Genomic DNA, 25,761 nt, shown 5'->3' on the forward strand with positions numbered 1-25,761 from the left:
TTTCTAGTCCATGGTGTTTTCTCTTTCTTTTCAGAATTTGTTGCCCATGGCCCATTGTTGTACTTTTATGTGCAAGAGGAAGTGAGTTTTAACAAAAGTGCCAAATATCAACGTTGTAAGTGAAAGCGAAGAAATGAACAATCTCAAAATAAAAACACATGAGATTAATGTGGTTCGGTGTAAAGCCTAAGTCCACAAGTAAAGCATGGCAAAGAATTTCACTAAATAAATGAAGATAACAAAAGAGTGTAACTCTAACAACCTAAATCTCACAAATTACAATCCATAAACCAAACGAGTAGAGAATCCAATATAAACGGAGAAGATTCTCCTAAATTGTTCTCTAACACATAAATTGATTCTCACAAACTGACAAACGAATTAGCCATGAGTTTGCCACGCACTCATGACTCCAAACGGTGACCTCCACCCTAAAACCCAATTAGAGAAAAATCTCTAAACCAATAGTGAAGGCACACAAAATAGACTATCCATAAGCTCCTATTTATAGTGCATATGACTTAGGTTACAATAACAATCCTAAATCCAAATCCTAATCAAATAGGTAATTAACAAAATCTCTCAACCAAGCAAAGAAATCCAACCAAGAAGTAAAATTCAAACCCTAATAAGTGACACAAACCTAATTTCTGCATTATCCTAATTGTAAATCACAACACCCATTGAATGTACAAATAAAGTGCATTTATATTATCTTACACAATCCGATCATTTAAATTTGCAAGAGAAACTCTTATTAAATTAATTCTAGTACATCATATATCTAAGCTCTATGTGTCATCACTCTTGGGTTGCTTGACCATCGGGATTCAAATTTTCATGCGCTGTAGAATGCGTTTCTTGCATTTCTAAAACGCTGTGTTATGGTTCAGCATGTATCGAATCACTGGATGGCCTTGGGGAGCATCCGTCACGATTTTGGTGAGGATTCAACTGCACCAATACCGTGATCGCTACCATCTTGCACCCCAGTATTCCTGATAGTATGCAGACTGAGGGCTTTCTGGCCGAACGCTTTCAATATCTCGCAAATTTTTGTCCGAAATGAGGCGTTTGGATCGAAGCGCATCAAGATGTGTCTATGCTCATAGAGGAACATAGCTGCATATACGAGGAGAGCTAAAAGGATGAAGAAACCCAAGCAATGAGGAAGAGGCCCCTAAAGCAATGAGGAACATAGCTGCATATACGAGGAGAGCTAAGGATATGAGAGAATATGGAAGAGAGTTTTAAACAGAAAACTGAAGCTTTATTGATAACTGACTTTATTGATTTCAAATTGATTACAACACTAGGTCATCTTATTGGCTATTTATAATAACATTCAGACCTTTTCATAATAGACATAATTCTTGGATTAATTCCAAGAGTTGCAGACACAGCCCTAGACATCTGATACAACTCTTCCTAAACACAACTCTTCTTAAGTGGCACAACTCTACTTAACAATTGATAAAACTGACAGGGAGAAAATGAATTATGTTTAATACTGACAGGGAGAAAATGAATTATGTTTAATACTCCCCCTTAATGCATTTATTCTGCAACATTTAGCTTTTCTCTGAAATAGTAGAACTTCTCTCTTGGAAGTGCTTTTGTGAAAACGTCTGCAATCTACTCATCAGTACCACATAACTTCAATTCAATCTCTCCGTCTTCAACCAATTTTCTGATAAAATGATGACGAAGTTCTATGTGCATTGACCTGCTATGAAAGACCGGGTTCTTTGTCATGGCAAATGTGGACATGTTATCACAGTATAAATTTGTTGGAGTGTTTTGTTCTTGACGAAGATCTGCCAATATTCTTCTAATCCAAACTGCTTCACATGATGCACTTGTGGCTGAAATATATTCTGCTTCGGCTGTTGATAATGCCACTGTACTTTGCTTCTTCGATGACCATGATATAACTTTGCTTCCCAAGAAAAACACATGCCCAAATGTGCTTCTTCTATCATCAATTGCACCAGCCCAATCACTGTATGTGAATCCACCTAAAATGCTTGCTTTCTCTTGTGTATACTTGATGCCATATCCTTTGGTTCCTTGCACATATAATAGTATTCTTTTAACAGCAGCAAAATGATGATTACTTGGATCATTCATGAATCGAGATACAACACTAACTGCGTGAACTATGTCTTACCTTGTATTAGATAAATAAATAAGTGAGCCAACAACAATTCTATACATAGAAGCATCAGCTCTTGGTGCTCCATCATTACATGAAAGCTTTAAATTAATTGCCATTGGAGTATCCATTGGCTTGCAATTCAACATATTGAACCTTTTCAAGAGATTTTCTGCATACTTTTCTTGATACATAAAAATCCATTTTTCCGATTGTTGGACTTGAATTCCTAGAAAATACTTCTTAGAGCCCAAATCAATCATCTCATATTCTTTCATCGTATCATTCCACTAGAAGAAAAAACAACTTGCGTGATGAAAAATGTTTCTTAGCGCAAAACAGACAAGATAGGGAAAAAAAAAAAATTGTGCGACGAATATTTGTTGTCATTGTGTAAAGTCAGAAAGAAAATGCGGGGTAATTTTTTTTTGGTGCGAAAAACTTGCATGACGAAAAAGGGACCTTTGCGCGACCAAGGGTTCGTTGTGTAAGTTACTGTCAGTTTTCACTCAGACCACTCACTACAGGTGAATCAAAGGAATCAATACCACATTTAATGCAGATGTTTGCGCGACAAAGCTTTCGTCACTCAAAGATCCTAACCTTCCTATAAATATGCGCTTCTGCTGTCCTTATTCTTCACAATTCTGTTCTCCTTATTCTTCAAGAACAGATGGAGGATAAAAATAAGGATCATAGCGTGCCCGTCACCAACCCGAATGATTTGAGGAAACATTTTGAGTTCCCGCATGCGATTGTTGTAGCCATGGGGAATAATTATTCTACTGTTGAGTGACGTTCTTGAAAAAATGTGCCCGAGAATGTGAAGAAGGCGGTGATGGATGAATTATTAGTAAGTATACTGTTCATGGATCAATAATTAATTTTGTGAAATTTTTTGTAATATGTTAGAATTAATTATTTGCATATATGTGTATTAGTGTAAGTATACTCTTGATGATGATATGAACGAACAGTTGATGAAGTTGATGAAAGATGCGTTGGAGGGAGGTTACAATCAATGGAGTTATAAAGTCTTGCGGAATGGACCAGGACCATCAAAATAGTAGTTTTAAACTTATGTTTTGTATGACAATATTTAAATTTAAGGTTTTTTTTATAAGTTATGTATTTGGACTTAATTAGGCTTTACTTACTGTTTGTTTTATTTTATTTATTGAGGCCTAATGTAAGCACCCTATCCTTGGTTTGTATGTGTTTTCAATCTTCAATGAATATCGTACTTATGCTCAAAATAATTGTATGGATTAAGGCATTAATGATTGGCTTATTATATTAACACCCCACGTATTGTTGAATAAACCTCACATACTTAATACACTATACATTTGCTTTTTTAATTAAAAATTATCTTAATACACCACACATACTGCCCCATACTACCCTCATACCCTACATTCTCAACATACACCTCACATTTTCTCCATACACCCCACCTTTTCTATACATCCCACATTTTTCAAATCTTATAATACTCATTTTTAAATGTCTTATGATTTTGTTTTTCGTTCATTTTTAAATGGCTTAGTTGGCTCATTGAATTGTGACTCGAGTTTATTGCTTCACCATTCGAATCATGCTCTAACATCTTATAAATTAAACATATGATTTTGTTTTTCGTTCTACTCTGTTATTTTTCGTTCATTTTTAAACGGCTTAGTTGGCTCATTGAAATGTGACTTGAGTTTATTGCCTCACCATCCGAATCACGCTCTAACATCTTAGAAATTAAACGTCTTATGATTTTGTTTTTTGTTCTACTCTATTGTTCAGGCAAGGGCTTGCTTGTATAGCCTATTAATTGTCAATGGTGATTTTGATACATGTGAACTTTTAAGTTGTTCCTTGATGTAGTATCTTACAAAGCAATATTTGGCCTGTGTAATGAAACCAAAAGCTCTTACCAATTTGTAGGCAGTTTTCATATGCAAAATTATGGTTTGCTAACAAATTTTATAGCCATCGGATATCTATGTTCATCCAATTTGTAGTATTCATGCTTCATAAATGCTATGTACTTTCTATTCTGTTAGATAAACGTGTTTGAAAATAACCATAAAAAAATAGAGGGTGGGAGGAGTTTTGATAGTTGATGAAGATAAATAATAAAAGTGATTTGTGGTGTATTTAGAAATTTTTTATTTTTTTAAAACCTAATAAGGTCAAAATTGTCATTGCATTACATAAATCATATAGTATTAAAATTTAATGTGGGATGCATTCGACATTTTGTGGGGTGCTAATATAAAAAGCCTTAATTATATATAGAATAAATATTTAAGGTATTAATTATTTTTAGAAAAAATATTTAACTGAATATTTGTTTGTAATTATAAAGTTTACGTAAACATAGATATATATGTTTACGTAAACTTTATAATTACAATCATTCCATTCGTCACTAAATATATTGCGCAACGCTATGCTCATCGCGTAAGATGACTTTGCATGACGAATAGAAGATTTTTGTTGCGCAAAACACAGTCAGATTGCGTTCAAACATTCCCCTTTATTGCGCATTTATGACGTGTTTTCACGACGAACATGTAATTTGCGCGACGAATAAGGGATCCTAGTGCTATATAAACACACTTTTAGAATCCTAGTTTTAAAAAAAATTTTGTTTAAAGAAACTTGTAGTGCAATTAGAGAGGCATTGACGGAAGCAAGTGCTGTACTTTGAAGGCAAATATATGGTTGAGGCATAAGCCGAATTTAGGTATGACATTGGGAATTTGGTGGGGAGGAATTGTTCTGCCGAGTTTGAGTCTTGGAAAAAGGTCCTTGAGGTGTTGAAGAAGTCCATGTTGAGGGAGTTATCGGTAAGTTTGTAGTAAATAATAAACAATTATTTTTGTTAAAATGTAATATTTTTTAATTTACTAATTTATTTTTATTGGCATTAATGTAGGTTCATTGGGATGTTGATGTAATCGATGAGAAGCAACGAATTTATGTGGATGGGCTTTTCAAGTAGAGTTTCCAGCAGTGGAAGTATGATGTGTTGTGGGCGAGAAAGGATTGAAGTTGAGGAGGGTTGTTTTTTTTTTTTTTGAAATAAGAATTTGTGGACTTTATATTTAATTTAATTAATAAATTTATGTTATGTGGATGATTAATATTTACATTAATTATAATTTCTATTTGGGATAGTAAATTAGTTTTGTTAATTAATTTAACGTTTAATTAAGTTTGAGTTTTTATTTATTTATAATAAAATAAAAATTTATATTACATACAAATAAAATGGAAAAACATAAAAAAAAAATGCATTGTGCGACAAAAAATGTTTTCGTTGTGCAATTTGTTGAAAAGAATAAATTATAAAGTAGAGGAAATAAAATAAAAAAATGGTAAACTTGACCAACGAATACCTTTTTTATGTGCGACCTTTGCACGACGAAGACCTTGTTCGTCGCTCAAAATCATTCGTCCAAAAGTGAACTTTATAATCTGGATTCAGCTTGTGCAGAGGCAAACTATACAAAAATTGCAGATTTAGCCTTTGCACTCATCCTCATCGGTTTTGCTCAATATGGCATCTGTCATTTCCATTTTCTCTCAATTTCGTCATCTAATACTCCTTTAATCTTCTTCTCTAGGTTGATCAAGCTATCTCGGTGTGTCTAGTAAGCGTTTTTATTTTGTTAGGGTAAAAGTATTAATGTAAATTCATACTAACGCCATTAATTTAGTTGTCTATAGGGATATTGTGTCTGATTAGCGATTGGTGGAGAACGATTGAGAAGGTATTTTCTTCGTTTTATTATTTAAAAATATCAAATTAATTAAATTATGTTGAACTTAGTTTGTTATGTTTATATTGTGTTGTGAAATTATATTTATATTATTTTGTTAAATTTGTACGTGACATACAAATATGTGTTGTGACGTATGGAGTTAATTGAAATTAACTTCGTACTTGTTTTTTATTTGTAGTAAAACTTAGTTTCCAGTTTGATGATTAGTTGGATTTCGCGCATGGATGGGAAAGCATGATTGCGGTATAATTAATTCTTGAATTGTCCCATTATTTGGACAGTATAGGAATGCACATTTATGACATGTAGTTTATGGTTGAAGGATTAGGTTTCGGTTGTGGAGATTTTGGTGTTATCTCTGTATGTTTTTCGGGTGGCACATAGGTATTTTATATCTACGTCGTACACCTGAAAAACTGTACCGAGATGCTGCCGAAATCCATCCACGTCGAAATCTAATCTGATGTAGCCATAAATTATGTGACATGACTATTCATTCCCGAATGGGATATGGCCCTTACCGGAGTCATAAGGTGACATTATCATTTGTATGAAGTTGTTGTGATTGTTGTATTGTTATTGTGGTTCAAGGAATTATGGACAGGACGTGGATACAGAACCCAAATAGATGCGCAGACGAATACTTGGATGGAATCGAGGATTTTTTTGACTTTGCATGTACACATAGCCCGGGTGCAACTAGATTCCGGTGTCTTTGTAGGAGGTGTAACAACACGTTAAGGGAAACAATTGAAAATGTTCAATTTCATTTAGTAAGGATGGAATGATTGAGATATATAATACTTTGAACCATCATGGGGAACAGTTTGACAATGCTTCGTCTTCAAACGCCACAAGAGTGGACAATGTTGAACCTATTGTGGATCCTAATGAACAAGTCATAGATATTATAAATGATGCTTTTCCATTTGTATCGATAAACACCAATCAAGAAGGGGAAGATGACGTGCCTACACCAATGGATAGTGCAGAGTTCGAATAATATGAAAAACTATTAAAAAATGCCAACCAAGAGTTATATCCGGGATGCGAGAGCTTTTTTGTTCTCACGGCCATTGTGGAACTAATGCAGGTACAAATAAAGTATTGTATGTCAAACTAGTGTTTTGATTACTTTTTGGGGGTTTTCAAGAGAATGCTTCCGAAGGACAATTGTTTGCCTAAAGACCATATACATGCGCAAAAGGTGTTGAATGGTCTTGGATTGGGTTATGAAAAAATTCACACTTGCAAAAACAATTGTATTTTATTCTACAAAAAGAATAAAGCAATGGATAAATGCCTTGTATGTAATGAGTCGAGGTTCAAAATTACATCTCAGAATAGAATGACTAGGATCCCACAAAAAGTCATGCGTTATCTGCCCCTGAAACCTAGGTTGTAGCGATTGTATATGTCGATGACGCTACCACCGACATGAGATGACATAAGGAAAAACGGGTAGATGACGATGTGATGAGGCATCCTGCAGATGGGGAGGCATGGAAAGATTTCAATTGAATGTTCCCCGAGTTTGCTGCTGATCCTTGGAATGTTAGATTGAGACTTGCTACTGAATGATTCAATCTGTTCGGGGTTCTAAACCAACACAACAACACTTCCGATTTTTGTATTCCTATATAATTTGCTGCCTTGAAAATGCATGAAAAAAGAATACATGATGATGACTCTTTTGATAACTAAGGATCCTGGTAGGTCAATCAATATTTACTTAAGGCTGTTGGTTGATGAGCTAAAGGATTTATGGACAAATGGTGTGCGCACATACGATAAGTACATTGGGAAGATGTTCACTTTGAGGAAGCAGTTATGTGGACTATGAATGATTTTCTAGCATATGCAATAGTTTCTGGGTAGAGCACTAAGGGTTATATGGCATGACTGTATGCAAGGATGATGTAACATCTGGTTGGCATGCCAGAAAAGTTTGTTACCTTAGTCATCGGAGGGAAAAGGATAAAGAGTTTGACGGGAACACAAAGCATTGCCTCAGACCTAGAGAATGGTCCGGTGATCAAATTTTGGAACAACTTAATTGTTTGGATTTTGCTCCATTCAGGAAAACAGTGAGTAGGACCATACCTTCTACATATATGAACTGGATGCACAAGACTATGTTTTTTGAGCTCCCTTATTGGTCAAAACTAAAATTGAGACACAACCTCGATGTTATGCATGTTGAGAAAAATATCTTTGACATATTGATGGACACCATTCTAGATATCAAGGGCAAGACAAAAGACACTATCAAAGTTCATCTTGATTTGGAAAGAATGGGCATATGGAGGGGTTTATGGATGAATATGGACATTGATAAAGCCAGAAGGGATGTTGTGTTTTTTTTTCCATGAAACCGAATGACAAAAAAGAGTTTTTACAATTTGTATCATTTGTAAAGTTTCCCGATGGGTATGCTTCTAATATCGCGCATTGCGTGATTGTTGATGGGGGTAAATTTGCTGGACTAAAGAGCCATGACTACCATGTGTTTATGCAACACCTATTTCCTGTGGGTATTCGACATCTATTGCTGGAAGATGTAGTGAAGCCAATCATGTTATTGTCCAGATTTTTTTTTTCCAACTGATGGCAGGAACTTTGCGAAAGAAGGACGTTAATCAGTTATGCCATGACATTGTGCAATTCCTATGCAAGTTTGAGATGATATTCCCTTCAACTTTCTTGACAAGTATGATCCACGTGATGGTTCACTTGCCCTAAGAGGCATTGCTTACTGGTCTTGTCAATTATCGCTGGATGTATCCAATAAAAAGGTATATAATCCTCATCATTTGTTTATGCATCATTACCCTATGCTTACTAATTTGTATCGTATTGTTTTATTTTGGCAGACTTCTCGGGGAGCTGAAAAAAAAGTGTACACAACAGGGTGAAGCCCGAATGATCAATTATAGAGGCTTGGGTTCAATATGAGTCATTTACTTTCTATGGAATGTATTTAAAAGATGTGGAGATGACTTTCAATCATCATCAGCGTAATAATGACGGGGGTGTGAGAAAGGAGAAACTTTCTGTTTTTGTCCAAAGCGAACGACCCTTTGGAGATCCTGTACGAGGCGAGTCGTTTTCCAAAAATGTGTATGCTTTTGTATTTGTGATATATACTGTAGTATTTAATTTTCTCAAACCAAAATGTGTATGTTTTTGTATAATATTAGGTGAATAAATTGAAAGCATCAAATTCCCCCACTTACACTGAAGAGTTATATAACTTAGCGTTTGGCTTGATTCGCGCTGAATTGTTCTCGGGTTTCCATGTTAACGACGTCAAGTTTTTGGGGACTGCACGAGATAACAAGTTGTGTCTATGTCCCAAGTGGAGGCAAAAGTATGAGCATTGATTTCCATGGCAAACTAACAACTATTGTGCAATTGCTTTACAAAGACCGATACCAAGTGATCATGTCTAAGTGTCGATGGTTTGATACAAATCCAAATAGGCAGGGAAGTGTTGAAATTGACCATGGCTTACTATATGTGAACATTAACAAAACTTGGTACGACAACGACACCTTACATTTTGGCAAACATGGCTAAACAAATTGTGTATCTAGATGACCCTAAAGCCAGGAGAGGTTGGAAAGTTGTTTAGAAGATGGATCAGAGGAACGTGTAAGCTATACTAGAACAAGACCTAGCTGACGACGACGTCGTTGATCAATGTTTAGAATCTTTAATGGAAAATGATGCGGAAACACTTCGAGATACAAATCTTATCCAAGAACCATTTCATATACAAAGAGTGTCTTCAATCGAAATACTGATTCAGTCAATTACAATTGACCACGGTGATATTCTGCGATACTATGTTGCAGTGGGCTCGAACAACGACGGTGACGTAGTTATCGAGAAGGAGGATTGGGAGACCGAAAGTGATGATAACGACAATAACAAAAGTTATTATAGTTCAGATGATGAATAATGCAATTTATTTGTGACTTGCCATGTAAAACATAGTAAATGAATTTTTTTTTTGTAATTTAATTATTATAAATAAATTAGTTTTATTTGAATCAATATATATTTTAAAAAATTTACTCGGGTAAATTAAATTTTCAGCTCATTGCGCAACGAACAAAATATTATTCGTCGTGCGAATGGCATTTGCGCGACAATTAATTACTCTTCGTTGTACAATGAGCTGAAAATGGGTGTGCACAAAAATAATTTCGTGAAAATTTGAATTTATTGCGCGACGAATATTTCTTTTGTTCGTCGCACAATAACCTTGGGATTAAACTGAAATTGCCAACACTTTCCCATTTTCCCCTTACCTCTCTTCTCTGTAAACTTTCCCTCTGACAGCCATCTCCCTCAGCTCTCCCTTGCACTCTTTCTTCCTCCTCCGGCAACCGTCTCTCTTCCTCATCTGGCAGCCCCATTTCTCTTCCTCCTTCGACAACCCTCACTCTTCCTCCTCCTACAATCCTATCTTTTCCTCCTCTGACAACGCTCTCCCTATGAGGTAAATTTCAATTTACCTAACTTTAGTCAAATTAGGAATTAAGGTTATACAATTAGGGTTATAATGTTTTGAATAATTGCTTTGAATTAGGGATCTTGAACTAGGGTTCTAATATGCTTTAGGGTTCTAATGTTTAGAAAGATACATAGAATAATTGTATATGATTAAACCTCTATGTATAATTGAATGTATGTATGGCATGGCAGTTTTTTGGTGCGTGTTCTTAGTTACAGATAGATCTATATACATGTAATCATTTGGGTGTTTACAATTTCAGGTCTTTTGGTGAAATATTTTGTAACAGTGCATACTATTTTGAGTAATTTAGGGCGTGCTTAATGACCTCATACTATTTCGAGTATTACTAGCATCATAGGCCTGATTTTTGTGATGAGATTTTGTTACAGAATCGTTCTAAACTAAATTGTCTTAACAAGCTTTAAATTTTGTTTGAACATGTAACAGTGGTCCTGCTTTATGTGTCAAATCTTTGTTTTCTTTCTTCCCTGACCGCATATTATTGTTCTCGAGCAACAAATTTGGTTCTTAAAAGTTGCCGGGTTTTGTTGCTTCGTTGGTGTTGAACTTGGTATCAATTTTATCTTGTTCTTCATTTTGAAAGGTGAAAAGGAACCTACGATAGGTTCTTTCCCACACCCTTTATATATTTCCAAAAGGGAATTGATGTCGACACCTTTTTTAGCTTCTTATAACCTTCTATTTAATCAAGCCCATTGATTTCATTTTATTTATTCAATCCGATGACGATAAATCAAGAGTGGGAGTGTGATTCTATAGAAGGTCATTGAAAATCACTTTTCTTTTCTAAATTGCTAATCATTTTATTCTTTTAATTTCTAAACTTTTTAATGCTATTTGTAAGAGAAAATATGTCATACGGTTGTGGTTCTACACTTGACTAATGCTATTTGTAAGAAGCAATTCAAATAAAGAAGAGTCGTTGAGTCTTGTAGTTGGGGTTGTAACTGAGTATGGTATTAAGTTGAGTGGACAAAGGCATTCTAGTCTCTGCACCACAGTTGGGTAGATTTGATGCGTTGTGAGGTCATTAAGCACGCCCTAAATTACTCGAAATATTAGGATGCCTTACCCATTCTGCTTACATGTTTATGTGTGATTAGAGATAAATATGTCATGTATAATACATCTTGATAGTTGATAGTTCCTCTAATGGGGTCTCGCATTGTGGGATTTCAATCCTTTTGAACTAGGCTTTCTTTAGGTTTGTTTATCGTCCTTTCCATGTAATGACATAATTTGTTATTTTACGGTGTAATGTTGGGTTTTAGGGCTAGAGATTTAGAATTTAGCTTTGTGCTTGGGCCTTGGGGTCTTGAAGTGTGTTTTTTTGAATATTTTGTTGCATCATTTGGACACTTCCACTTAAACTTAGAGATCCAGTTTTAAGAAGCTGTTTCTCCACGTATGAGAAATAGAGACGTAGTTTCGTTTTGGTTTTGGTTTTATTTTTTTTATTTTTTTTTAATTTTTTTTCCTGTAATCTCAATTCAAAGGAGAGGGAACTCATATGAATTTGAGAAAAAATAGCGAAGGATATGTTTGTGTTTATGTTTCGAGGCTTACATAAGGCAGCTGCTGCCCAAGCCAATTGACTTTAAGTACCATATATTTTTGTTTTCTTGTTGTTTAATTGAATGGGGAAATGCATATAGGTCAACATTCTTTTATGGTTTAATTATTGATTTTATGTTTGATGGTATATATATGGTTCAAATGCTTAATTTAGTTATGCTTGGGGTTGGTGTGAGTGATATGCTGGATAATTAGGCATGTGATGTGATTTATGTATGCTTAATGAATTTTTTTCTTCTTCTAATTGTGCAGATGTCAAAAAGTTATAAGGCGGTGACGACTGCACCTCGTTCGCCTCTTGATGCTCATCCGTCAGCTGCTACTGCTCCAACACATGTCGGTTGATCCAGTTGGTCCCAGGGTCTCCCAGGCGCCGGCGTCATTAGCCTCATCAATGGCGTTACCTATTAGCGCCAGGTGTGGTCATCGCTGCCCCCACACACCCGACATGCCATCGGCATTCACTACTGATGCCTCAGGGTCACTACAAGGTAAAGTTTAATAATGCCCCGCCCGTTCATAACTGTTTCTTTTTTCTATAGTGCTTTGGTGATTTCTCCATATACACTATTCTACGTGATATTGGATTGCCTAATGATGCTAGGAGGGTGTTCATTAGTTCTTTGTAGGGAACAACGTGTCACTGAAACTGTTTGTTCAATTTTTCTGCTTAATTCCAAGTTTTACTAGTTTAATTTTGTTCAAAAGTAGAGCTGCGGCTGCTCTAAGTTCTATATTTAGTTAGTTAGGTAAGTAGAAAGAAAATGTGTAAAGCGAATGTATCATTGTGCTTTGAAATGCAAATGCTTGCATGAATTGAAAGTAATTGTTGTTTACTTATGCAAACATGGAGTTGGATTGTATTTACATTCTATAACAACGCATAAAATGTTGGCAAAGTAGAACCTTATAAAGAATGCCAAATATGAAATATGATAAGCATTTGGTTGCTGAATGACATTGCAAATTAGTAAAGAATTGCCTAGTGACGGTTATTAGTTTTGATGCGGCTGTGCCAAGATATTATCAACAATTCCTTAGTTTGAAAAGTATTTGGTTAAGGTATTGTTATGATTTTAGATGAATTATTTCGCGGTTGATTGTGTGTTGAGCCCCTTTGGTTTAGCAATGAGCGATAGACATGTTTCATGACATAACATGGGTGGTGGCTGTCATTGGTTCTTTATGGATTGTTTGGAACATTTCTTGGTTATGTTTTTCTCATGCCTTTTCATCAAGTATAATTTGTGTTCGTATTTCAATTGTGCATGGTAGAGTAACAGGAAGACAGTGCTGAAAAAGCCAAATGTTTGAGTTCTTATGCAACCAAATGGTTCTGCTAGTATGGTTATTTCTGCAATGTTTCACCTTTATTTTTATTCCTGGTTTGTCCTTTTCATCACTACTGTTGAATATGTTCTTGTTTTGTTATATGTTTTTAGAGTCCAATAGTTGTTATATGCCTCCACCGATGGTAATTAAACAAGAAAGAAATTTCAGTTAACTTAGTTTTGTTATTTTAGGTTAAGTTTGTTAAGTTATGCCATTTAAGGATTAAAAAGTTATTATATATATATATATTGTGTATTGTTGTCATCATTCCGAACCTATTATTAAACATTTGTGATCATTGTGTTGGATACATATATTGTTTATGTTATTTTCAGGGTTTTGGAAAATGTTTTAATTATAGGAAGGTTATGCCAAAATTTTAGTAGGATTTGTTATTAGTTTTGGGTTAACGTTAATTTTACATTTCTTTGCAGCCAAGAAAAATACCTGTGGACCTTGTTGCCAGTTGAAGACGGTGAAGATCACCCGGGTGAACAACGGACATAACACAATTGAATACGATGACCGACATCTGGCTGCACCAACGGCGGAATAGCATAGCTCATTGGCCCACAACATGTCACGTCGTTCGAACCTATTGCCCTATATAATGGAAGTCTTGGAAGGCGATGCCAGACGAGGTGAGGATGAAGGTGCGCACACAGTTGTTGGTAAGTATCCTACATTTTAATTGTTTTTCCTTTAAATTTTATATATTTATATTACTTAATGTATGTAATTAATTTGTTACATTGGAGACAAACTATAATTTCGACTACAGCAACGAGCATATGTTGGCATACAATCAACATGCTTTTTGCTAAACGTTACAAGCACTGGAAGAGCGACTTGCACCAATATTTTGAGACATTTGATGATTTGTAGGTTGCTCTTGAGGAGGGTTGCCCGAATAGTTTTGAGGACCGGGAAGATAATTAGGCGTGGCTCTGCAGTCATTTTTAGGAGCCTGGGTATGTGGTACGTTTTTTATTTAAGTTTAAAAGTATTATACGTTTCTTACTAGTGTTTATTGATATTTTTTATATTTCATTTAAATTTGAACTAATACGTTTATCTTTTGTATAACAGAAGAAGGCGAAAGCCAACAAAAGCAATCGGGAGAAGAAGACTCTTCTCCACCATTTCGGTTCGAGGCCTTTCTCATATAGGATGGAGGCGCGGCGGCGGGTAATAATAAAGTTTTTCATATTTAATTTTTAATATGTCATTAATATTAATTTTTTTTTCGTACTAACATTTTTCTTCTCTTGTTTTATTTAGGGGGGTTCAAAATTCTCGGAGATCGATGTCTTTAGCGAAGTATATGTTCGACCCGGGGATGAGTTGGCCGAGTTCCTTCATGTAAATATTCTTCAATTGTAATTACTATCTTATGCATTCCAGTATCATGGTTATTAATAATATTTAATGTTATATTACACAGGCGACGATGATGGAGAAGAGGCAGTTCGTTCTTCAAGAGGCCGTCTCCCAGCTTCCTCCCGAGACTCTGCTCGAGTCTGTGGATCCCTCAGAGGATGTGAGGTTTCAGATCCTTACGGAGACCTTGGATCAAACTCTCGGGCGGAGGCTGGGGACGTATTGTAGAGGGATGGGGAATGCGCGGCTGTGGGAACCTAGAGCCCCTTCATCATCGTAGTCAAAGAGTCAAGTGACAATTTTGATAGCAAAGAAGCTCACCTCGTATAGGAGCCAGATGTCACAGATTGTACAAGCCTTCAGTCAGTCTAGCATTCGTCTCCCGGATCTTTGTCCCCTGTCAACATCCGAACCCCTTCAACCCGAGCATGCCCACAACTCTGCCCTTTCAACCTCTCAGCCCGTCCACAACCTCGAGACCTTCCATCCGCCTTCGAATGACGACCCCGTAGATTATGTTGCATTATTTTATTAGTTTTTTACTCCCTTACTTTTTAAACATTTTTCTTGTGCACACATTTATATTAATTTAAATAAATTATTTTTCTCTTCATTACATTTTTTAATTGCAATTTAATTTTATTACAAAAAAAAAAAAACAGAACAAAAAAATTAAATTAAAAAAAAAAAAATTTTTGCACGACGAATACCTTCATATCTCGAAACTCTAGCAACTAACAAGGTTTCGTCGCGCAAGAATAAATTGTCATTATGCAAAGTTTAGACAAATAAATAATGGTCGTCCCATGTTTGTATCCTGATATTTGGTGCAACAAACACACTCGTTCTAAAAATTTTGTGCGACGAAGGCTAAACTGTCGCGTCGTGTGGTTGCGACCAATGATATTGTTCGTCGCGCAAAGTCTTTCTTCACGATCTTTGTGCGACGGATTATGCACGACGAAGTTTCAATCGCGCAGAAGTTCGTGCAATGAAAATACACTTTGCACGACCAACTTTGATTTGTCACACAAATAGTAAAACGTAGTAGTGTTCTTGAATGCTTAAGCCATCCTTGATTTGGTACTTGTATAATGAAGTCATCAACATAAAGACACACCATAAGAAAATCATGTGTACCCTCTTTCTTGAGATAAAGTGATGGCTCACTTGGACTTCTTACAAATCCACTTTGACGAAAATATTGATCAATTTTGCTATTCTAGGCTCTTGGTGCTTACTTTAAGCCATATAGTGCTTTTCGAAGTCAACAAACTTTGTCTTCCTTTCCTTTTTCAATACATCTTTGTGGCTGCTCCACGTAAACTTCTTCTTCAAGTTCTCCATTCAAAAATACAGACTTGACATCCAATTGAAAAACTTGGATTTTCAATTGTGTTGCCAAAGCCAAAACAGTTCGTATAGTTTCCATTCATACAACCGGAGCAAACGTTTCATTGAAATCTACTCCAGGTTGTTGAGAGTAGCCTTTGGCAACCAGCCCAACCTTATGGTTTTGGATTGAGCCATCTTCATTGTATTTTGTCTTGTAGATCCATTTAAGTCCAAAGATGTCCTTTGATTTAGGCCGATCAACAAGTTACCAAGTAGAATTTTTCTTGAAAACTCTAATTTCTTCATCCATTGCGTCTTGCCAAATTTTTTCTTTCACTGCTTCCTCAAAATTTTGAGGCTCCAAAGCAATCAAGGCAAGATCATACGACTCATATATGTCCGCCAATGAACGCGTTCTTGCGTTTAGTCTTGGTGTTGAATCTCGTGAACTAGAATCAGAAGTTCTTGCACTTGGAATTTGACTTTTTGCTCCTGAAATTGGGCTTTGGGGCAGCATGGTTTCTTCTAAATTTGATGTTTTTGGTTCCTCGAAAATTCTCGGTATTTTACCTCATTCGTTTTTCCATCTCCAGACCTTGAATTCATCAAAAATAACTTCTTTGGAAATTACCAACTTATTAGTTCTTGGATCAATCAATCTTTATGCCTTGGACTTGTCACTATAGCCCACAAAAATGTTTTTTTTTCACCTTTTTTTATCAAACTTTTCTCTCTTTTGAGAAGGAATATGTCCATAGGCCATGCAACCAAAGATCTTAAAGAAATCAACCTTTGGCTTTAACCCATGCCATGCTTCGAAAGGAGTCATATCCTTGATAGACTTGTTTGGTGACCTGTTGAGAATAAACACCGATGTATGAATTGCTTCAACCCAAAACACATTTGGCAGACCTTTTTCTTTTAACATGCATCTTGCCATTTCAACAATGGTTTGATTTCTTCGTTCTGCAACACCATTTTATTGTGGAGTGTAGCTTGCCGTCAATTCTCTTTTTGATTCCATTGCTTTTGCAAAATTCTGAAAATTCATTTGATGTGAATTCTCCACCACGATCAGTTCTCAACGTCTTCAGATTGTATCCACTCTGCTTTTCTCCATAGGCCTTAAATTGCTTGGAAAAAGAGAAGGCTTCTGACTTTTGTTCTAGAAAATAAACCCAGATCATCCTGCTATAGTCATCAACAAAGAGAAGAAACTATTTCTTGCCATTAAAAGATGGTGTGAGTCGATCCGCATATATCTGCATGTACCAACTCAAGAAGGGAACTTGCTTTCCATGTTGATTGTGAAAATGGTAAGCGGTGGAATTTTCCAAAAATACAACCTTCACATATTTCTTTCTCAGACTGAACGAAAGGAATGCCAACCACCATATTTTTTTGGTGTAAGAGGTGTAGACTTCTTTGATTTAGATGTCCGTACCTCATATGCCACAATAGTGATTCTTCTACATTTTCGGCTTCCAAAACATAGTTTTCTTTTGACGCCATGATCAACGGAAATACTTTGTTTGCCGTCATTTTTATCTTAGCCACTACAGTGCTATTCTTTTTATCAGAAATACCATTGTGGTTATCATCAAATTTAACAGAGAAGCCTTTTTGTAGGAGTTGTCCTACACTTAATAAATTTTGTGCCAAATTAGGAACATATAGCACATCATAGATTAGTTTTGGTGTACCTTCTCGAATTTGAAAAGAGATAATACCCTTGCCTTCCATGTTGTGAAGCTTTCCATCTTCAAGCTTGACTTGTGAATTCACATTTTCTTCAAATTTGATGAAACATTATATGTTTCCCGTCATATGGTTACTGCATCCGCTATCCACGTACCATATATCTTGTGGTTCTTGACGAGCGCTGAGACATGTATAAAATAGTTGCTTTGGAGAATCATTATTTTATGTGAAATTGGCTTCATTATTTTTCTAATATTTGCAATCTCTTTGAGAGTGGTTGGGTATTCTGCATCAGGTTCGCTTATACCGGCAATCTGCACTCACTAGTACAAAAACATATTTACGTGACGAAGCAAATTGCGTCGTGCAAAGTATGTTTGTGCAACGGTGACAACAAAACGTCATGCAAAGTATCTTTGTGCCTTGTCTTTTTACAAACATAACATTCAGGGACAAAGTTACCATTTTGGTTGTTTTGATGGCTGCGTCCTTGTTGATTGTTGTTGTTATAGTTGCCTTTGTTATAATTCTTCCGCCAATGAAATTTACTTTTTCTCTCTTGAGACTTTTGAGATTCTCCTTTTTGCTTGTCTTCTTTCTCCTTCAAATCCAAGTTGGATTGAAAGGCTTGCTCCAAGGATTGGTCTGTAGACCTATTAATCCTTTTTTCATGTGCTTCCAAAGAACCAATTAGTTCATGGAGCGTAAGTGGAGTGAGATCTTTTGACTCCTCTATTGATGCAACATCGTGATCGAATTTTGGTGGTAGACTGCATAGAGTTTTCTATACAATTTTCTTGTTTGGAATTGCATCCCCATAACTTCTGATTTGGTTAACAATTCTAGAAACTTTTGTGAAGAAAACCTGAATGGATTCATTCTCCTTCATTAGTAAATTATCAAACTCTTGCCACAAGGATTGGAGTTTGATGGAGATCAATTTCTGTGAACCTTGGACTCAGTTTTGAGTATTTCCCAAGCATTCTTTGATGTAGTTGCAGAAAGTAATCTTGGAAAGAGATTTTTGCTTACTCCCTGTTGAATTAGGAATAAAGCCTTGGCATCTCTTTTCCTATTTTCTTTAAGTGCTTGCTACGTTTCTGGTGTCACTTTTCCGGTTCCTCATAACCATCTTCTTCAAGATCCCAAAGATCTTGAGAGATGAACATGATCTTCATTTGTAGGCTCCAATATTCATAATTCTCTCCATCAAAAATAGGCATTAAATTTTGAATATTTTCCATGGTTGAGAATTTGAACTTGATGCCATGATTAACACAGCGGAGGGATTGGCTCTGATATACCAAATTTGTTGGAGGAAGATGGATATGAGAGAATATGGAAAGAGAGTTTTAAATAGAAAACTGAACTTTATTGATAACTGACTTTATTGATTTCAAATTGATTACAACACTAGGTCATCTTATTGGCTATTTATAATAACATTCAGACCTTTTCATAACAGACATAATTCTTGGATTAGTTCCAAGAGTTGCAGACACAACCCTAGACATCTGATACAACTCTTCCTAAACACAACTCTTCTTAAGTGACACAACTCTACTTAACAACTGATAAAACTAACAGGGAGAAAGTGCATTATGTTTAACAAGCTGTCAATGCTAAGAGTCAGAATGTTGGAAGAGCTTGTGTTACTGTCGGAATCAACACAACTTGATTTGTTAAAAATCCACTTGTCTTGTATACGTTTCATTTTGTCTTGCGATGCAATGATCGCGTTTGAAACATCACTCATGAGAGGTGAATTCTTTGGGAAGGCCTGTAAGTCACGAAATCAAGAGGAACAGAGAAAGTAAAAGTTATGTCATTAGCAAGTAAAAGGTTCCAAGTTCGGGCAAATGAGTCTGCAATGATATAGAAGATATCACCAAGTAACCCACCTATAACTACTAGTAAGTGTTGAGTCTTATCACAAAAGGTTTCGGTAATATTAGCAGTGAACCTCCCACATATAAACTAAATACTATTTTGTTATATCTCCAATGTTAAGACTCTATTCTCCAACAAAATATGGCCAGATTGTTCTATGTAAAATAATAACAAAGGTATGGGAGAGAGAAGCAAGTAAGCTTACGAACGCAAAACTGCCTGGTGTAAATATCTTTTGGCCAACCGTAGTATATTTTGAGCAATAAGTAGAGAGAAAAAGCTCGACCAAAGGCTTTTCATCGAAAGCAGCAGAAACAATCCCTTGCTCAAAAAGTTGAGCCAGTCCTTGTTCAGAATCACAGCTTATAAGCTTGTTAGATGGGATTCCAAGTTCTATCAAAATCTTAACTACAAATGAACCTTCTTGGTAGCCAACCCCTTTCGTCAGGTCTAGTTGGAGCGGTTGGAGCTGTTGAACTGTTAAAAGTGATGCTAAACTGGCAGTGTAACTTTGAATCAGTACGAGGACAACAAAGCACCAACCTAGTTAAGTTGCTCAATACTCTCTCTCCTGTTACAAAAGTCCAGAAGAAAAAAAGGAATGGATATATAGTCATGAAATATGTGTTAGAGCTAGAGTATATACATACCAACTTATTAAACTTACGGTGTGCAAAAACCATGGTTGAAAAGGAAAACCAAAAGCTTGTGCCAGTTTGGTGATGTGGAGGCCCGCGGAATTCTTCGTTTACCCGATGTTCTAGAACCCAAACCACAAAACCAATGAATATGAAAAAACAACCGCTTGTTACCTAAAGCTTCCAAGTCAACGGTTTCAAGAACACCCATGCATTTTTACTATTTTTATTGTATTTGATAGGCATGATCATTGATATCCCAGATTATTGATATCCCAGATTCTGTTTATGGTACTGTAAAGTCAACATATAATGACCTGCTTGCTTCACTGGATATATCTCCAACTACAGCATCCCACTCCTGTCAAATAAAAAATGACCATGTACTTGAGTGAACTGTGAACAAATCGGATACTTTTGATAGAATACTTGTTTGTGGAATTTTTCAGGTCGACAGGCCGAGGGCCTACTCCAACAACACTGATACTGTCCCCACTTAACCATCTACACAATCCTCAGGTGTGGGGTTTTATCACAAAAAACTTCAGTGTTAGTTAGAGAGGGGTATTTCTATTTAAATTGCTCTTCTCTTCTCCCTCTGTCCGATGTTGGACAAATGAGGGTTCCAACACTCTCCCGCACATGAGACCCTATTTTATGGGTCACACGTGAAAATCCACATCGGCAACCACGTAGAGCCAGTGGGGGCTCATCCATCGCGCAGGGCTAAATGAGGACCCACCCAATCACGTGGCATCTTTGGTTTACGTGGACATCGCGCGGGGCCAAAGGGGACCCACCCAATCACGTGGCATTGCGGGCCCGTCCCCTGGCTCTGATACCATGTGGAATTTTTCACGTCGACGGGCCGAGAGCCCACTCCAACAACACCAATACTGTCCTCACTTAACCACCTGCACAATCCTCAGGTGTGAGGTTTTATCACAAAAGGCCTCAGTGTTAGTTAGAGAGGGGTATTTCTATTTAAACTGCTCTTCTTTTCTCCCTCTGTCTGATGTAGGACAAATGAGGGTTCCAACATTGTTAAACATTGAGATTAAAAAGAAGATACAACGGATAGGAAAGAATAAGCGTCTTACTTGAAGATCCCGTTGATACATCAAATCATCTAAGATGCCAGCCGGCTCGCCATTAGGCTGTGCAAATGGATAAAACTCGAAAGAAATAGTGTAAGGCAGATTTTCTATTACTGCTTCAAAGACATGCAATATCCAATAGCAATGGTTGTGTTAGTGACAGGATCATTTGTCACATTTACCAATTCTTCGAACCCGGCCTTCACTGGAACTCCGATTCTCAACTTATTCCCATTTCTAGGATTTATCTTCCAACCTGTTGGAGTAGAGGTAGTGTCTCCAGGCCATATAACAGGTCAAAGACTATTGGCAGTACCAGTGTTTGTGGTATTTAAGTTCCTCATAAGTCCATCTTGAGGCGTCCAATACCCAATTCCTCTTTCACCACTGCCACTCACATTTACTATCTGAAAACCTGATGACTGAAGTTGTCCATTAACAAGGCTAAAATTATCCGAAAGGCCTTTGAATATTGTACTCGATAGCGCTTGAACAAGTTCAGGACCATTTTGAGAGAACCCTATGCTAATTAGGGCTTATCTTAGGGTTTAATTTTCTAATATTATTCTTCTCACCAAGGAGGAAAATATGTATTGTACAAGGATGATTTACAAGGAAAGAAACATCAAATAACTATCCTAATTACATCCTGATTACAAGGACCCAAATAGGTAACTAAACTAATTACAAAAGGTCAACTCTCCTACATGCCCCCTCTCAAGTTGGTGCATAAATGTCGTTCATGCCCAACTTGACGAGAGAGTTGTAGAATGCTTAACTCGCAATAGCTTTAGTTAAAATGTCCGCCAATTGATCCTCTAACTTTACGAACAGGAATTCAAAGATAATTCCCATCCAACTTCTCCTTAATGCAGTGTCTGTCAACTTCCACATGTTTCGTGCAATTATGCTGGATTGGGTTATGTGAGACATCAATAGTTACTTTATTATGACAAAACAAATCCGAGGCCAACTTTTAAGGACACCCGAGCTCAGCGAGTAACCTCTGAAGCCATAATAGTTCACATACTCCTTTTGCCATACCCCTGTATTCCGCCTATGCACTTGATAAAGCAACCACTTTCCGTTTCTTTCTCCGCCAAGTCACTAAATTTCCCCTACAAATGTGAAGTATCCAGATGTGGATCATCAATCAGTAATGTTTCCTACCCAATCTGCAACGGTATAACCTTCTATCCGGCCATGATCATTCTTGGAAAACATGATGCCTCTACATGGGGAGGATTTTAGGTATCGTAGGATACGTTCAACCGCACCTATATGTGTATCATTCGGAGAATGCATAAACTGACTAACAACATTTACTACATATGCAATATCAGGCCTGATGTGAGATAAATAAATTAACCTCCCATCTAAGCTTTGATAACGATCTCTGTTAGTGGGAACTTGATCAGGGTGCACGGCAAAATGGTGATTTTGGACTATTGGGGTGTCAGCCGGTTTACAATCAAGCATTCCTGTTTCGACTAACAAGTCTAGAACATATTTTCTTTGAGATAGAAATACACTCTATTTAGATCGAGCTACTTCTATCCCCAAGAAATATTTCAATCCACCAAAATCTTTCATCTCGAACTCGGTTGCTAGGTAATCTTTTAGCCTTGAGATTTCCTCTTTATCATCACCCATAACAATCATATCATTCATATAAATAATAAGTGCAATCAATTTACCATTCGACGTTTCAAGAAAAGTGTATGATCAGATTTGCTCTGCCAGAACCCATACTTCCTCATAGCTGTCTGGAACCTACCAAACCATGCCCAAGGTGATTGTTTCAATCCATACAATGCTTTATTCAACTTGCACACCACTCCTGGTTGTAAAACCGATGCATAATCAGGTGGAATATCCATATACACTTATTCTTTAAGATTACCATGTAAGAAAGCATTTTTCACATCAAATTGCTGTAATGGCCGATCCAGGTTAGCCGTCAATGAAAGTAACACGTTTACCGTATTAATCTTTGCTACCGGGGGAAATGTTTCTGTATAATCAACACCGTATGTCTGAGTGTATCCCTTGGCCACCAATCGTGCTTTGTATCATTCAATGGACCCATCAACTTTGTACTTGATGGTTTACACCCCTCGACATCCGACTCTCTTCTTTCCTCGGGGTAGCGGAACTAAATCCCATGTTTGATTTTTCTGAAGTGCATTCATTTCTTCCTCCATTGCCTTGGTCCATCGGTCGTCAGATAATGCCTCATTCAATGAACTAGGTATGCTGTCATTGGATATTTGTTGTACAAACACTTTGCCGGGTTTTGATAATTTATGTGATGACACATAGTTAGCAATAGGTTATTTAGAGCCTTTCGTTGTTTCCAGTGAATACTGATTGGGTGGCTTTCCCCGATTGTGCCTAAAAGGTAACTGATAAGTCGGAACATTAGATACATAAACAGGGATAGTAGAACTTACCTCAGGAATATTCTCAAGAGTATGGTGATCTGATGGTACTATATTTGGAGGCGAGGGGGAGTAGAATCAGTAGAAGTCTCAAGATTACATAACGGAAGCACTATTGCCATGGGTGAGGATAGCACTGCCGTGCCTGTTGCTGGTTCTGTGGGAAATGATACTTATTCTGTTGGCTGGGCTGGCAGCGCAGCCACTGCAGGCTCAGGTAATAGTGGCAGCGGAAGATCAGTTGTAGCAGCCTTGGTCCAAACCTGCTCGTCATGCAGTGTCTTCCCCTGAAGAGTACGGTTGGAAGAAACTGAAGAGTAATACATCTCGGACAAGGAAAAAGTAACATTCATGGTAGTATACATCCAACGGGAAGGAGGGTGGTAGCAATGGTACCCTTTTTGATGTAATCCATATCCCATAAAAATACAACGAAGAGCACACAGGTCAAGTATCGTTCGTTGATTTTTATGTAATGAACAAATGCAACACATCCAAAAACTCCACGGTAGGAGCACCAAAACTGACTGTAGAGGCATAAAGTTAGCAAGAACTTGTAAAGGTGTAAGAAAATCCAATACTTTGATGGCATGTGGTTGATAAGGTAAGTGACTATCTAAAGAGCAACATCCCAAGATGAGCGGGGAATATGCACCCCAATCAAAAGAGAGCGAGCTGTTTCTAAAAAATGGGGGTTTTTGCGCTTAGCCACCCCATTCTATTAAGGAGTCTGAGGACAAGTAGTCTTGTGGAAGATTTCGTGATTAGTTAAATAATGTGTAAAGTCATTATTAACATATTCACCCCCATTATCAGAACGCAAAATCCAGATTTTAGTAGAAAACTGTGTTTGAACCATGGTGTGGAATGCCTTAAAGGCCAAAAATGCATCACCTTTATGCTTAAGAAGGTATAACCATGTCATCTGTATGCAATCATCTATGAAAGTAACAAACCACTGAATAATAGATGAAGTAGTAATCGGAGATGGTCCCTAAATATTTGAATGAACAAGACCAAAAGGAATAACACTTTTATTAGAATTCAATGGATAAGAAACACGATGACTTTTGGCAAGAATGCAAGTGTCACATTTAAAGTCTTAAACCAACGAACCAACAAATAAATTCAAAAACATATGGTGTAAATAACTGAAAGACGGATGACCCAAACGGTGATGTCATAACCATATTTGACGCCGTTTGTGATCAACAGCTCATTGGGCGAGATTGAATCTTCCTGTACTGACATCATCCACAAAATAGAGATCCCGCCTCTTAGTACCACTACCAATTATGTTATTCGTGAGAATATCCTGAATAAGACAAAACTTCGGATACATTAGTACACAACGGTTCAATTACTCAGTAGCTTGGCCAGGAAACATCAATTTATGCTTTAATGAAGGTACAAGTAGTGTATGAGGCAAATAGAGGGTGGGCGTGAGGCGTACAGTGTCAGCGCCCGTGACCGGTGAGGTAACACCATTAGCATTAGTAATATTATGTCGAAACGGAACGATATCACAAGCTAAATCAATGGGGTCATAGGTTATATGGTCTGTGGCACTGAAGTCAATGATCCAACTGGACTGAGTATCATCATGATTCATATTAAAAGCATAACCACATTTACCTAAGGACTCTGGAAGCATGTTAGAAAAACTTGAAACAGAAGGAGAATCATCATAAGATATTAAAGATAGTTGGGACATAGAGGTGGCAAGATTGGCTTGACCAAGCTTGGCTTACTAGTCTCGTTCTCTTTGTTTCTGAAGCTTCAATGGTTCCCACTAGTTAGGATAGCCATGCAACTGAAAGCAATTATTACGGCCGTGCTTCTCATTACCACAGTATCTACAACCACCGGCCAGGACAAATGGTTTGGAA

At 36.8% G+C, this 25,761-nt stretch overlaps 1 protein-coding gene and 1 long non-coding RNA gene across 3 annotated transcripts; one reads left to right on the forward strand and one right to left on the reverse strand.

The window, feature by feature from the left end:
* Positions 1-1,248: 1,248 nt before the first annotated feature.
* On the reverse strand, positions 1,249-19,863 carry LOC126592683 (uncharacterized). The gene is made up of 2 exons (XR_007612753.1): positions 19,193-19,863; positions 1,249-1,280 (listed from the first exon to the last, which is right to left on the reverse strand). It is a non-coding gene; the product is annotated as an uncharacterized LOC126592683 (long non-coding RNA).
* Positions 13,837-15,356, forward strand: LOC126592682 (uncharacterized). Of its 2 annotated transcripts, none has more exons than XM_050258438.1 (5): positions 13,837-14,061; positions 14,276-14,368; positions 14,480-14,578; positions 14,672-14,752; positions 14,835-15,356. In XM_050258438.1, the coding sequence occupies exons 3-5, from the start codon at positions 14,561-14,563 to the stop codon at positions 15,048-15,050; spliced, it is 315 nt and encodes a 104-aa protein (XP_050114395.1). In that variant the 5' UTR covers positions 13,837-14,061; positions 14,276-14,368; positions 14,480-14,560; the 3' UTR covers positions 15,051-15,356. The 2 variants fall into 2 exon arrangements, with proteins under 2 accessions (XP_050114395.1, XP_050114396.1); XM_050258439.1 differs by having other exon boundaries at positions 14,276-14,361.
* Positions 19,864-25,761: the final 5,898 nt, after the last annotated feature.

Source organism: Malus sylvestris, chromosome 12 (assembly GCF_916048215.2).
Source record: "Malus sylvestris chromosome 12, drMalSylv7.2, whole genome shotgun sequence".
In the NCBI taxonomy this organism is placed as follows: Eukaryota; Viridiplantae; Streptophyta; class Magnoliopsida; order Rosales; family Rosaceae; genus Malus; species Malus sylvestris.

Excerpts from the sequence above, each read along its gene's own strand:
- LOC126592682 (XM_050258438.1), top strand. Across the intron at positions 14,753-14,834 it reads AGTTGGCCGAGTTCCTTCAT|GCGACGATGATGGAGAAGAG; the intron begins GTAAATATTCTT and ends TATATTACACAG.